Raw genomic sequence first — 15,157 nt, 5'->3', positions numbered from 1 at the left:
ATAAAACTGCAGGTGAAACTGTGTCGAAAATAGAAGTTGTGAATTTGAGATAAAACATTATAGCTGCTTCTAATTTTAATGTAAAGGCTGAAAATGTCAGCAAGTTTCCTGTTTTTTTTGTTGTTTTACAGTTTTCTATGAGCATTTTTTTATCACAAACATGAAGCAAAAACCATATATGTAAATTTGTTGGCCCACGGTTTTAGCCAAATCTTTAATTAAATATGTTAAAAAGCCAAGGGAGGCTGGGAGGTTTATATTGACAGGATTATGCATTTTAGCTGTGTGGACATGATTGGAAAAAGCAAGGCCGAGTATTTTTGTTTGTTTGTTTCTATGATGGTCACAAAAAACTATACAAAATGAAACGCCTCACACTTTTTATAGTGCTGTATTTATTTTTCAGTGTTTTGTTATAGTTTGCACCGTTCAGTCTCCACAGATATCCAATTTTTCTAAAGTGGAATCAGTAAATACTGACAGAAAGGGAAGAGTTATGTATTCTGTGCTCTACAGATGAGCCTGTTTGTGTCTTTCTCTGAAACTGCTTGACAGTTATTACCATAACAAGGCTTAACAGCATAACTAAGTGATATGAGTGATTCTTGCTATGATAAAAGACAAGTGAAGATGGTCAAAATATACAATTAAATGCGTTATATATTCTTTTATAAATGATATAGTATGCCCCAGGCTAGCCTGTAATGCGCTGCTGAAGCTAATTAATAAAACAACATGTTCCCAAGATCAGATATCAGGAGAAAACACAGCACTGGGATGAAGGGAACACTTTTGATCTCATTAATTTGTCAGAGAGAGGCACATGGCAGTTGTATTGCATATGCTGTAGGAGATACATACTGTGTGCAGGTCATTCGGACTGAAGCTAATCAGATTAAGATTTTCTCCAATTTCTCTTAATGGAAAATCCTAAATTTTAAAGCTACCAGCTCTTTTATGCTTTGAAGTACAAGTTTAAACCAAAATCTAAAATTCCTTTATTTAAAATAAACGATTATGGGCATTTTTGCTGCTTTCCTATTTATAAGAAGCTCTCAGAGGGGGTGGGAGTGAGAACAGCTGAGGCAAGGGGCTGTTTCCATACGTAGCTGTCGGAGGCTGTTCTCAAACTGCCTCCACTAGACAATCTGGCCTTGTTGACTCACAACATCAGAGCAGGGAGTAGGTTGTGCTCTCAAAAGTATTTCACTACAAGCAAGCAAAACTAACAAGAGTTGGAAAGTTGACTGAGTGGATCTGCTCATATTTTTCTACACTATGTGTATTGACATGTGAGCACAATTGAATAAATAGGGCATAGACATAGCCATGAGTCTCAGCAAACCAACCCAGACCAGTTGGTTTGCTGAGATGATGACAGAATGCACTGTGAAAACTTATAGTACATATAGGGAGTGATTGCAGTGGTCCCCCTGTGCCTTTTATAGTTTAAATAACTCTTCTTTGCTGTTTGTCTATCACAAGGAGCTCACATACCACATTATTGCTTTTATCAGCATAGCTGCTGTTATGTGTTTAAATGCTTGTTTGTAGCACCTTTTGTATAACACAGTTTGACTTCCGTAGAGGTCTTTGTACAAGACGTGAACCCAGAATCCTTAATAATTCAATCATAAATCAATAATTGATTTACAGCTGGACTCCTGATGTTCAGTTCTGCTGGCCAGAGTACTAATGAGCTCATGTCACGGCGAGGTGTCTGTCTGTTCATCCACAATTCACAAAAATCGCTGCTTCTCCTCAGGTATTGATCAGACTTTAGTGCAACTTGCACACAATGATCAGCCGAGTCTCCACCCAAATTGTGCTCAAGGTCAAGGTGACATTTGTCATTTTATGGACTTTTATGGGCTTTTTATTGTGATGGATGGTAATCCAGATGATCTGCTAAGCTACTGATGTCCTGGTTTTCCCTGCGAGTTTTCTATCTATCTATCCTCCATCTATTTTTCTATTTCTTTCAGTTTTGCTAGTATTGATTATAGATGCTCTGTCTGCCTGACTGTGTGCACTCTATCCACATGTGATTTGCACTCACACCATTGGCTGTGCTTCATATTGACTTACATTAATGATTTAGTGCTGCAGCTTTCCTTAAGGAACAGTTGCTAGCAGTGTAATGGCCATTATTTGTCCCCATCTTAGTCTGGTATGTTTATGGTTCAGTAGCAACAGCCAAGGCTGGTGTTTGTTAGGTGCTGCTAACGGAAGGGAAAAACTGAGGCCCATGAAGTGGCTCAGGCCTTTATTGATCAAAGTGTGGGAGTCTGTCTTGACGGCGTGTCTTTCTGTCTTACTCCGTGCCTCTGTGGGATGGAGCTATCAGCTATCAGTCTGCTCTGTCAGCACTGGTGAGAAAGGAAAGAAGCAGGTAATGAAAGAGGAAATTGATGAAAACAATGAGAGACAGAAGGAAAAGGAGACAGGATTAGAGATAAGAGCGAGCTGATGCGAGAGAGCTTCAGTGTATATCTCAGGGGTTCCTCTACTGGTGGATATAGCATCATCATCTAGTCTCATTAGAGTGCAGCAAGTTTTGATGATTTGTTGCTTAGGAGACTGTGTGACCCAGTTTTTAAACATTTTGGGGTGAAAATTCAGTTTGCATTGAACAGAACTCGTGCAGCTGTCAAGATGAAAGCTGTGACATGAGTAGAAATGGCTCCTTATGTTTCCTCTAACATACAGCTTCATTGTAATTTCCATCTTTTTCTTTAGGACCTTGCATTTTAGTAATCCCATCGTTTATGTAGGTAGTTGGAGCATTATTAGCATGTTTGCTAATAACCAGTCATTTGTATAGTGTTTTATATCATCCTTTCTTTTAAAGATTGATATTGGACTTTGCAGCCTTGGTACATGTGCTTCTTTAACAATCTTAACCTCTTTGCTCTCCAAAGACAATAAAGTTGAAAGCTGAAGCTCGGCTGGACCTTCTACGCCAAGTTGGGGTTGCCGTGGATACCTGGCTAAAGAGCGCCATGAACCAGGTGTGTATTGTCAGTGAGTGTTGGGAAAGCATGCAGGTATGCTGTGTGCTCATGTGCATGTCCCTGACCTGTGTGAAGATTTATTTGATATGTGTATGGTTGTGTTTGCAGTCATATCTTTGAGCACTTTTTTTTGTTGTTGTTTGTATATTTTGTGTGTATGTGTCTGCCTGTTTGCAATATGTGTATAAACCCCTGACTCTCTCCGTGCATGCTGTAGGTGATGGAGGAGCTGGAGAATGAACGTTGGGCCAGCTACACTTCCCACGACCCCTCACTGTCGGTGAGACACAGCCCCTCACTACATCTGCATTGCAGCTATTTTTTGCCAAGCCAGAACAATTAAACTTGTCTACCACTGGACAAAATTTGGACAAAATATTTAAAATGTATATATTTAAAAGTAGTTTTAAACAAAACATGGGTCCTAATGTTACTACCAGCCTGCAATATCTGTTCTCACTTGGCTAGAAAATGCAATTCCTACACCTACAGGGTAAATAACAAACTATATGACAAAGATGAATGTGCCCACCTACTGGATGTTTAGTGCTTTGGCTGTTGGAGTCTTAGGCTTTTTAAAGTGGATGTAATCATATGTAGGAGCTGATTAAGTCTAGTGCTAACTAGAGGTCTGGTTTCTGGGGAGATCAGTCCACAACTGATGTGTTGCATTGTGTGTTTTTCTTTTCATGTATGTATCTCACTATATTAGCAGTGTGTTTGAGATCATTATCATGCTGAAGTGTGAAGCCACTGACAATCAGACAGTTTCAAAGTGGTGTACATGGTGGATCACTATCTGTCTTTTCTATGTTCACCACTTGCTGAAATGCAAACCATGACAGAGCCTTCACCATGTTTTACAGATGGCTGTAGACACCCACTGTTGAACCTTTTTTTTTTTTATCTCCATCAACAATTTGGACCTGAAATTTGAAATTTGGATTCATTACTCCATCAGACCAGTTGCCACTGATTTTCAGTCGAGTTCTCGTGTAATTTGAAGTACCTCAGTCTTTTATCCCAGTTTCCTTTCATTAAGAAGTGCTTCTTGACATCCACCCCTTCTACCGAGAGCATTTCTGAATGGATCAGCTAAAGGGTCAGCTGCATCTCTCAGCTCCTGCTGTCCAAGGAGCTTTCCTGTTTCATAAGGACACAACTTTCAGATGCTGTTCATCTGCTGTAGATAGGTTTCTCTTACACATGCCACTTGTTCTCTTGTCTTCTACCTGTCCAGTTTGCTCAATTTTTTTAAGGACACACTGCACGCCATGCTGAGTTATGCCAAGCTTTTAGCTAATAGCTCTTTGGGAATCACCTTATTACTATTTTAAGGTGTTTGAAAGCCTGGAGAACTATAGCTAAAGAGCACTTTAAAACGTTACAAGAATTTCTCGCTCCTTGTAAGCAAAATATAAAGAAATGGCTCAAGACTTTTGCACACTTTTTTGTAACTGTGTTTATTGCATTGACACTGGCCTGCTGTACCCACTAAAATGAACACCCTCACATCAGTAAGCTGTATATGATCTTTTGATTTCCCAACTGTCTCTCAGTAAATTCTTCAAATTCACTACACAAGCACGGCACTCAATTCAGCACATTCAAAAATGAAATGCTAAACTTTTAACACACGGGCTCATGGCTGCTCATTCTTTATGGTTTCATTATCCGTGAAAATCTCCCAACCAGAGTAGCTCTCCTGACAGATTACTTTCTGAAAGATGTAAATTGATAAATAATTGACCTTGGCCCTGCTGCCTAATCATCTATCACACCAGTTAAAGACTCTTAAAACGCCCCACTTCCTCAGTGGAATACTGATGTAGTTCTCTCTTAACTTTATTTCACAGCTCTTAGCTTTAATGACAAAGTAGACAGATATGACGTCTTTTGTGTATCATCTCATCATGTTTGTGAAAGTGTGCGCAAACTGTATGAATGTGCTAATGGGTCCCAAGTTTTTCATGCTCTGTGCAGAACTCCACCCTAAAAATATTAGACACTTTAGAAATACAGCTTTTATCACAGAGGTATTTTATTATGAAGTATCAAAGTGCCATATATAAACTATACACTGGCTGTAATTCAGCCTTACATGCTGTGTTCTTTTGTGTAGGGATATTTCTGCGTAATTATGTTTGTGCATTTGTATGTGAGTTGTCTTCTCTGCATTAGCTTTACAGGGAGGCAAGTGTGCCAATCACTAGTAGAGTGATCCCACATGGGGCTTTGTGAGGAGACGTGTGTCTGTCTGTCAACAAGACTAAACATAGCCAGTCTGCTTTATTGGAAGCACTTGACATTCTGCTCATGTGATATTGCAGCTTGCAGCTAACACTAGAGAGAAAGAGAAAGAGAGAGAGAGAGAGAGACACTGAACTTAAGAAAGAGAGAAAATGGAGAGAGAGATGAGCTAAATGGAAAAAGAATGAAAGAGGCATTTGTGCAGTTAAAGGGTGAAAGAAGCAGCAGCAGAGAGACAAGTACTGAAGAATGAGAAAAGTTAATTGGCTGTAAAAAAAAAAAAAAAAAAAAAAGAAAAAGAAGAAGAAGAGGAGGGGTATGAGGTGAAGGAGAAGAGCAGAGATGAGGAGAAACTCATGTCAGAGCAGAGGCATTGGAGGTGAGAAAGGTGGGGGTGAAAACAGCCAATAACTTGCTGTAATGTGATTTTATACTGTAAGAGATATAAGGTGTGGCATGTTTGCTCAGACAAAATGGTCCCCACACCTTGAGTCTCCTCAAGATTTGATCACGGTGCACAAACCTGCAGGTCAAATCCAATTTGTAATGAGCCAATCACATGGCATCAACTAATTTCTGCATGTAGATATGGTTAAGATGACCTGCTGACTAACTGAGCATCAGAATGAGGAAGGAGGCTGATTTAAGTGAATGTGGTGTAAGCTTTTCAGAAGCTGCTGATCTACTGGGACACATAACCATCTCTATCTACAGAGTCTAAAAAGTAGAAAATGTCTAGAAGGGGTCAGTTCTGTGGGTGAAGATGAACACAAACTCAGATGATCAGTCATTACAGTCAAGGTATGCAGAAGAGCATCTCTAAACATACATCGTGCTTTAAAGCAGATTGGCTGTAGCAGCAGAAGACCGCATTTCTGCTGCAGCGTTTGGATAGTATTTGGTCACACAGCACACAGCATAAAAGCATGAATCCCTGCTGGCTGCTTGTGATGGTGTGGGAGATATTTTCTTGTCACCTGATCCCTTTAGTACCAACTGAGCATCATTTAAATGCCACAGATATGCCGTGGCGGACAAAACTGTGTCAACTGTGTGATGCCATCATGTCAATATGGACCCAAATCTCTGATTAATTCAACAAGGTGCTGGAATCACCTTGTTGAATGTATGCAATGAAGAATTAAAGCAGTTATAAAGGCAAAAGGGGTCAAAGCCACAAGAAAGATGTGCTTAATAGTGTCCAGTGAGTGTATGTCTCAAAATATTTTATACTAAAAACAGTCAGGAGGGTTAAAATTTTGAACAATATTTATCTTCTTTTGACGGCATTTTAAAACTTCTCTTGTCCTATTTACAAGATTTGTCTGTTGTAGGCGTTTGCTGAAAACTCAGTGTGGTTTAGATGTCATTAAAAGAACAGACCAGGAGGCACATTGAGTATTCAGGCATATGACAGCAGTTCATCTGACATAGATTTTATTTGGAGAGCCTGGGGAGACTGACAGCAGCAAAGAAAGCTGGGACATTGTTATTAACAGGGTGCAAGAAAAAGAGACAGTATGAGAAGGGAAGGAAAAGTCAGAAGTGACCGATAACAAAGAAAGAACAAAGGATTGATGTAGTGCGAGTAATAATCTGCACAGGACGTGACAGAAACACAATGAAAGTAGGGAGCAGGCTCTCTCCTCGGCCGTTTCTTCATCCCACTCAGGTTTATTAATCTGAATGAAATACTGCAAGCCTTAAAAACCTCAGGCCTCTCAGACAGCAACTGCCTTCATTACAATAACACTTTTGCAGTTATTACCTCCAGGAACAGTAAAATCTTGCACTGGCCTGTCTCCGCTGTATTGGTACATATACTGAGATGTATATTTTGTGGTACTTTATAGGGTTATTACTGGAATACATACTGGCCTTTACTTCAGGGATTAAAAGGAACTGGTCTCTGGGCTAAGCAGCGTATTCTTAAATCAACAAAGAGGATAAGCTTAATGTGAACCAACAAACAAGCAGCCACTAAAGAAATGTGGCCCTGACTGAAGCCTCCACGCCGTAGGTTCTACATGGCTGTGCTTGAAATCACCTTCTCTTTACAATGAAATTACCCTTGTCCAGGTAGTAGTGGTAAATGATGTGTTACATCAGGGGTTTATTATTTAACATGGACACTTATCAATTACTAACAGACCGCAGCAGTGTTTATTTTATGTGGTTCAGACATGTCAGTAACTATTGAAAGGATCACAGGACTGTGTCCTGATGTTTAGGTGAAACACACTCACACTCAGTTTATCTTATCCTGTAACACGTTTTCCTAAAAACGAAGTCATCTTCACGGCAGCACATCACTTAGGATGGCGTGGTTTTTAGGGAACTGTATCCAAACTGCTGAATGGATTGCCATGAATGTTGGTGTGCACATTTATGTGCCCCTCAAGATTCATTTTAACAAAACTGATGTTCCTCAGATCTCACTTTTTCATGCGTTAGCAGGACAAAACAACAAAAATTAAGGCCAGTCCTGTCAGTTTAACTATTACTGTGTTTTTACCAAGCTAATTATAGTCAGTACTTATTCATATGGTAAATGCTACTGTTATTCTATTTATTTTAGAAATCATGGCTGAACAATATACAGCATCACGGCAAATGTAATGTTTTTATTATGCAGGTAACAGTTTTAAAGAAGCACAAACGTAAGTCCATGTTTATATTTCTTCTAGGTAAAAAGTATGCTCACAATCAGGAAAACAAAAAAAGGAGGAAGAGAGGTCTATACATTATTTTTTAACACAAGCAATTTTTTTGATTCATCATCATCTCCCTGAGGTCAGCTCAGGTCAGCAGGTCAACAGGAAAAATGACCAAAAACACCTCAAAATTGCAGCAGCCATGCATCCTCAGATCCAGGAAAAAAAATGTAGGAGTGACATTATCTAAAATACTTAGCAGCCATTTCCTGAAATTAATTGGATGACAATTTTCCAGTACAGATTAATATCAGAGCATTAGATCCAGTCTCTTTGTACAGCAAAAATAAATGACGTGTGTACAAATGTGTTTAGGCTCTTGATACAAAATACAAGACTTTAAAGACCAAATTACACTTGATACAAATTCAATACAAGAGCTTTAACCTCCTAGGACTTGGCGTCCACATATGTGGACATCACATTTTGGGTTATTTAGACCAAAATACTCAATTTTGCTCTACAAGGGCCTGATATCCACTTACGAGGACATTATACTGCTACTGTTCTATTGAAATGTTAAACGAATATCCTCATATGTGGCTCTCATTTTTCTTAGAAACAAAAATCAGGTAAAAAAAAATCTGGTAATTCTTTGTTTTTACATTCATCGGGTCCCAATCAGTCCAAATATCAAAAAGAAATTAAAAATGCATGCTGTGGAAGAGTTCGGGTCTTAGGCGGTTAAAAATAAAACATATTAAAAGCCTTTGGTAACGTGTTACCAAGTGGGTAAAAACAGAAAGCCTTCCTCCTAAAGCAAATAGTGTTAATGACACACCCATGTCAAGGTGCAAAAACATTCCCTATTTTCTTACCCATTCCTTCAGATAGTTTTGATAACAGTGTCTTTTTTATTACAGAATCATATGTCAAACTCTGGAGATTAACTAAAGTACTAAAGACATACATGTTTTGTTGTGCACCGTTATAGAGTTTACTGTGTCAACAGAAATCTGATGACTAAACACAATGAACTGAGAACACACACACACACACACACACACACACGCTATTTTCTCTCCCCATCTATTGTTACTGGTCAGGTCAGCCTTCTGTCTGTGATAGATCTTTCTACCAGCTGTATCACATGACTTCCCTGTAAGCCAGTGAAATTCACATGGAACAAACGAGGGAGTGGCTGGCTCATTTGAAACATTAGTCCTGGTACACCTGTGTCAAAAAAGCTACAGTACACACACTGAGCAGGATAGAGAAACTCAGACAGGAAGGAGCGATAGAAAGGTAAGGAACTATCTGTACAGATGGAAAAATACTACAGGTGGCGAATAGACAAGACATAGTCTCGCAGCTGGTTATCGGACGCATAGTAGAAAGTGAGAAGAGAAGCTGGGATCATAACACAGCTGGGGAGCTGCAAGGTTAGTTTGAAGCAGTAGAAATAAACAGATAACAGTATACCTAACTAGGCATCACTTGGACAGCAGGAGTTGTGAGCACTTTGACTTTTTTTAACTGGTTTACATTAATAATTTAGCTAAACATCAAAGAAAATATAAATATACTGAGCATTTTACCATCTGGTATCATGTAAAATATGTTAAATGTTTTGCATTTAAACAGCTGTTGTTGTGTTTTTGCTCTTGAATATAGGCGTGTGTTTTAATCATTAACTTTAAAGGTGAGTGGAGCTTTTCTTGTTTGTCCTTGTACTTATCAGAGGTTTTCATTGTGGATCTGTTTGTGTGTTAAAGGGCACAGTGGACCTGGAGCGTGAAGAGGGTGAAGAGTGTGAGGAGAATATGGAGGTTTTTGACGACAGCAGCTCCAGCCCTTCGGGGACCCTCCGCAACTACCCGCTAACCTGCAAAGTCCTGTATTCATACAAGGTGTGAAGCAGCATGCACACAGTTACAGGGTGACACACACCTGCATGCACACAGCATCAAATATCTGCCTACTAGAAAGGAAACACCTGCAGCACACAGTATTATTGTTGACATATGTATGCCATTTAAATACCTCATTAACTAATCATTAATAGAGAATTGTTTGGTTATATGGAGGACATCTTAGGTCAACTGAACTCCTCCTCTTGCTGTTTAGATGTCCTGCCAACAAGTTTTTTCAAAAAGGTCTCAAAGACTTTAGAGTCAGACCTGTTACAGATCGTCAACTTTTCCTTAATGTCAGGTGTGTTTCCGGAACCACTAAAAACTGCTGTAATAAAACCTATACTGAAAAAGGACAATCTTGACAAGACACAAATGAACAACTACAGGCCGATTTCAAATCTCCCATTTTTAAGTAAGATCATTGAAAAAGCAGTTTCTCAACAGCTCAATTACTTCTTAAAACAGAATAACTGCTACGATGCCTTCCAGTTAGGTTTTAGACAGAACCACAGCACTGAAACTGCTCTGACCAAAGTGTTTAATGACATATGTCTGAATACAGACAGTGGAAAAATGTCAGTCTTAGTTTTACTGGATCTCAGTGCAGCATTTGATACAGTTGACCACAACATATTACTCAAACGACTGGAGAACTGGACAGGTCTTTCAGGAACTGTACTAAACTGGTTCAAAACATACGTAGAAAACAGGAAATACTTTGTATCAATAGGTAACTTCACATCTGAGCAGACAAGCATCACATGTGGAGTTCCCCAAGGTTCCATCTTGGGACCCCCTCTGTTTAACATTTACATGCTCCCACTGGCACAGATTATAAAGAACAACAAAATAAACTATCACAGCTATGCAGATGACACACAAATATATATCACAATGTCACCAGGAGACCGAGGCCCTGTACAGGCTCTTGGTAAATGCATTGAGGAAATTAATGACTGGTTGTGCCACAATTTTCTCCAGCTAAACAAAAACAAAACTGAAGTAATAGTCTTTGGCGCCAAAGAAAAACGATTACAGGTCACCAGAGAACTTCAATCTCTACACCTAAAAACCACAAACCAGGCGAGAAATTTGGGTGTAGTGATGGATGCAGACCTAAACTTAGAAAAACACATTAAGACAATAACAAAGTCAGCTTACTATCACCTCAAGAATATATCAAGGATAAAAGATCTGATGTCCCAACAGGACCTGGAAAAACTAGTCCATGCATTCATCTTTAGTAGGCTTGATTACTGTAACAGCATCTTTACAGGTCTACCTAAAAAATCAGTCAGACAACTACAGCTCATTCAGAACTCTGCTGCTCGAGTCCTCACTAAGACCAGAAAAGTGGACCACATCAGTCCAGCTCTGAGGTCTTTACACTGCCTGCCTGTCCGTCAGAGGATAGACTTTAAAGTTCTGATGCTGATGCTGGTCTGGGATGATCAGGAAGAGGAGTACAGAAGTCTGGTGAGGAACTTTGTCGCATGGAGTCACACAAACCACCTGCAACTCAACACCTCAAAGACTAAGGAACTGGTTGTGGACTTCGGGAGGTCCAGAGAAGGTCCACTGCCGGTTCAGATAGAGGGGGAGGAGGTGGAGGTGGTCAACAAGTACAAGTACCTCGGGCTGTGGGTGGACAATAAACTGGACTGGTCATGCAACACAGAGCACCTGTATAAAAAATCCCAAAGCCGACTGTACTTCCTCAGGAGGCTGAGGTCTTTTAACATCTGCAGGAAGCTCCTGAGGATGTTTTACCAGTCGGTGGTTGCTGGAGTACTTTTCTATGCTGTGGTGTGCTGGGGGAGCAGCACAGCAAAGAGGGACTCATCCAGGCTGGAGAAACTGATCAGGAAGGCTAGCTCTGTGGTCGGCATGAAGCTGGACACTCTGGTGACAGTGGCAGAGAAAAGGACATTAAAGAAACTGCTGGACATTATGAACAATGCTGGGCATCCTCTGCACACGGCCATAAACAATCAGAAGAGTCTGTTCAGTGACAGGTTGCTTCTCCCCAAGACAAGAACTAACAGACTTAAAAACTCCTTTGTCCCACACGCCATCAGACTGTTTAACTCCTCTCTGGTGGGGAGAGGGAGGGGAAACAGGAGGACAAAGGAGGGGGGAACAACTAAGCTGTAGTGCCTCTTCACCTCACTGTACAATACCTTGTGCAATACTTTTTGTAAATAGTCAACAGTGCAATAGACTCAATACTTGAAATGTGCAATTCACTTGTATTTTTATTTTTTATTCCTATTTATTCTATTTATCCCCTTTGTATATTTTATTTATATTTGTCTCTGTATTTATATGTGTGTGTGTGTGTGTGTGTGTGTGTGTGTGTGTGTGTGTGTGTGTGTGTGTGTGTGTATATATAACAATTCTGTAACTGTAACTTCGGTCGTTGCTGTGCTTTTTTTGGAAGTCGAATTTCCCAGAGGAACCCACCCGAGGGATTAATAAAGTTCTATCTTATCTTATCTTATCTTATCTTATCTTATCTTATCTTATCTTATCTTTTATAAAGCTCTGAATGGTTTAGGACCAAAATACATCAGTGACCTCCTGACCCAGTATGAACCTTCCAGATCCCTCAGGTCATCTGGATCCGGTCTTTTATCAGTTCCCAGAGTCAGAACCAGACACGGAGAAGCTGCATTCAGCTTTTATGCTCCTTATATCTGGAACAAACTCCCAGAAAGCCTCAGATCAGCTGAAACACTCGGTTTATTTAAATCCAGGTTGAAGACTCACCTGTTCTCAGCTGCATTTGAATAAAACACCAAATCCACACTTTTAAGCTTAAATTTCAAAACTAACATTTTAACTACTGATTTTATCTATTTCTGATTTTATCTGTTTTGATTTTACATACTGTTTTGTTTGTTTGTCTGTTAATTAGTTAGTTTGTTTGTTTGCTTGTTTTAATCAATTTTAAATCATACTTTTTATTTGTTTTTGTTTCTAATGTCTCTGTAAAGCACTTTGAATCACCTTGTTGTTGGATTGTGCTATACAAATAAACTTGCCTTGCCTTGCCTATAAGGTCTGGCTACTCCCTTTTTCTGTCCTTTCACATCTGCTGACCTTTCCTCCTTTCATACTCTCCTACTCTCCTTCCCACTTTCTCTGTTTTTCTTTCTTTAACTCCCGCTGTGTCTCTTCCTCAGGCCTCCCAACCAGATGAGTTAACTATCGATGAACAGGAGATGTTGGAGGTCATTGAGGACGGAGACATGGAGGACTGGGTTAAGGTACCCGATCGCAGTCAAGTGCTGTAGATGTGTATCGCATTTTTTTTGCCAGTTGAATAATTTGTACTGACATGATTTTTGGGGCTTCTTTTGTTGTTGTTGTTTATTTGTTTGTTTCTCAGGCACGCAATAAGGCAGGTCAGGTGGGCTATGTCCCAGAGAAATACCTGCAGTTCCCGACCTCCAACAGTCTGCTGAGCATGCTCCAGTCTCTGGCTACGCTCGATGCTCGGTCACACACTTCGTCTAACTCAACAGAGCCAGAGCTGCACTCGGGCTGCATAAACGGAGACACAAATAGTAAGTAACCCTGTAAGCACAGTTGCTGTGAAGGATTAATTAAACTTCATGGCAGTAGTTAAAGGAAAGAGGTTAATTCTAGTTGTACCCGTGTAAATGAGTTTTCACCCATAATGAGGTTATTGTGGGCCACTAACTGAGGCATTTTTCTCTTTACTGCTTCTGTAGAGTACACTGAGTACACTAAGCAGGGTATTATTGGAAAGGGGAAATGTAGGGGTTGCCCACTGAACCTTGCTGGGATGCTCTAAATAAACACCCTTGACCCTAATCATTTCAGTTCATTTACAATACTCTACAAGGGTCTTGAGCAATGCTTCATTTCTTTATATTTTGCATCCAAGGAGATCATTTTTAAAGTGGTCTTGAGCAATAGTTATTCAGGCTTTCCAGAGGTTTTCCAAAGACCAAATATTGTATTTCCATGTATGTTTGCACTTTTAATAAATCACAGTACTGCATGTCAATGAACTAGAACCAGTGCCTTCTGTAAAAATCCTGTCTCATATTCAAAGAGAACAAAAAGAGAACAAGAGCGGAGCATTAACCTGACTGTTAACTGTTAACTTTTGCTGTTTTATTTCTGCAGCCCTGTGGGTTGTATTCACAAGTTCATTTAAAAGTAAATTAAACTGGTAGACATAAAGTTTGAGCTGAAATTCAAGACAGCCTTAAAAAAGGAGCTGGAGTTACTTGTACAGGCCGTACCTATCTGGTCATCAATGCAAACGATGCATAACTTAATTATTTCGTACAGCCAGAAACCTGCATTAATCGAGCTTTATTGGTCAAGCACCATTTCACTGACAACAAAAACAAGGAGAGGAAACTGGGTGGTTGTAACTTTTGCTATATAAAACTCTTTATTTTATGTTATTTTTTAGTCTTTGCATGCTTCTTTACCTGCCTTATTTAAAACCTTATCTTCTCCTACTGTGCTCTTACTCTTCATCCGTTTTTCTTTTTATTACTTTGTATCTGCTGTGCCTGAATAGTTAGACCAGGCTCATGAGCAAATCCACTGCTGTTTGTATATCTTCTGCTCTCCAGCGGTGTATACCATTTTCTTAATAACAGTAAGGGCCCTGCAGACAAGAAACTGCATTTCCCTGAGAATAATTGTTCCGACGGTATACTTATAATTGTTTTTTCTCCCTCTCTCTCTATCGTCCTTTCTCTCTGCAGTGGTGTACGTGCGTGCACTTTATGATTACGAGGGTCAGGCGGATGAGGAACTCTCCTTTTCCGAGGGAGCGGTGATCCGCTTGTTGAGCCGTGACACTCAGACAGATGACGGCTTCTGGGAGGGGGAGCTGAACGGGCGGGTGGGCGTTTTCCCCTCCGTGTTGGTAGAAGATCTTACAGAGAATGGAGAGACCAGCGCGGGAGGGGCAGGTGACACACAGGTACAGTAACACCTGTACACACATGAATTAATCTCACAGATAACATACAAGTCATCTTAGGTAACAGGACTTACTCTAGACCTGAATGAGACATTTGGTCTTATCAGTGTTTTCTCAGGGGAGAAATACCAAAGACTGTGTGTAGTCGACTGTGCCAGTTTATACCCCTATCCCTTCCTCCTTTCCTGCTTGTTGTCCATTTGATCTATCAGCAAGTCAGAGTTCAAAAACAGTGCATTAGAACTGCCGTGTTTGTGCAGCATTCTGATAAAAAACCTGCACTGCAATCACAGAAAAGAGGTCTTATCTGTGCCACTGAGTGCTGCCCTATTAGAGGCTCAGCAGCAG

General features: G+C 40.0%; 1 protein-coding gene across 2 annotated transcripts in view; it reads left to right on the top strand.

Annotated features, from left to right (window-relative positions):
* fchsd2 (FCH and double SH3 domains 2) overlaps nt 1-15,157 on the top strand; it is a 75,129-nt gene that overhangs the window by 54,708 nt on the left and 5,264 nt on the right. For both annotated transcript variants that reach the window (XM_026191269.1, XM_026191267.1), the window contains 6 exons: nt 2,922-3,011; nt 3,232-3,294; nt 9,694-9,828; nt 13,020-13,103; nt 13,226-13,403; nt 14,589-14,809. In XM_026191269.1, the coding sequence (XP_026047054.1) occupies nt 2,922-3,011; nt 3,232-3,294; nt 9,694-9,828; nt 13,020-13,103; nt 13,226-13,403; nt 14,589-14,809 (771 nt within the window). The remainder of the gene's footprint in view (nt 1-2,921; nt 3,012-3,231; nt 3,295-9,693; nt 9,829-13,019; nt 13,104-13,225; nt 13,404-14,588; nt 14,810-15,157) is intronic.

This window comes from Astatotilapia calliptera, chromosome 14, assembly GCF_900246225.1.
Source record: "Astatotilapia calliptera chromosome 14, fAstCal1.2, whole genome shotgun sequence".
Lineage (NCBI taxonomy): Eukaryota > Metazoa > Chordata > Actinopteri > Cichliformes > Cichlidae > Astatotilapia > Astatotilapia calliptera.
This window is presented reverse-complemented; position numbering and strand designations above follow the sequence as displayed.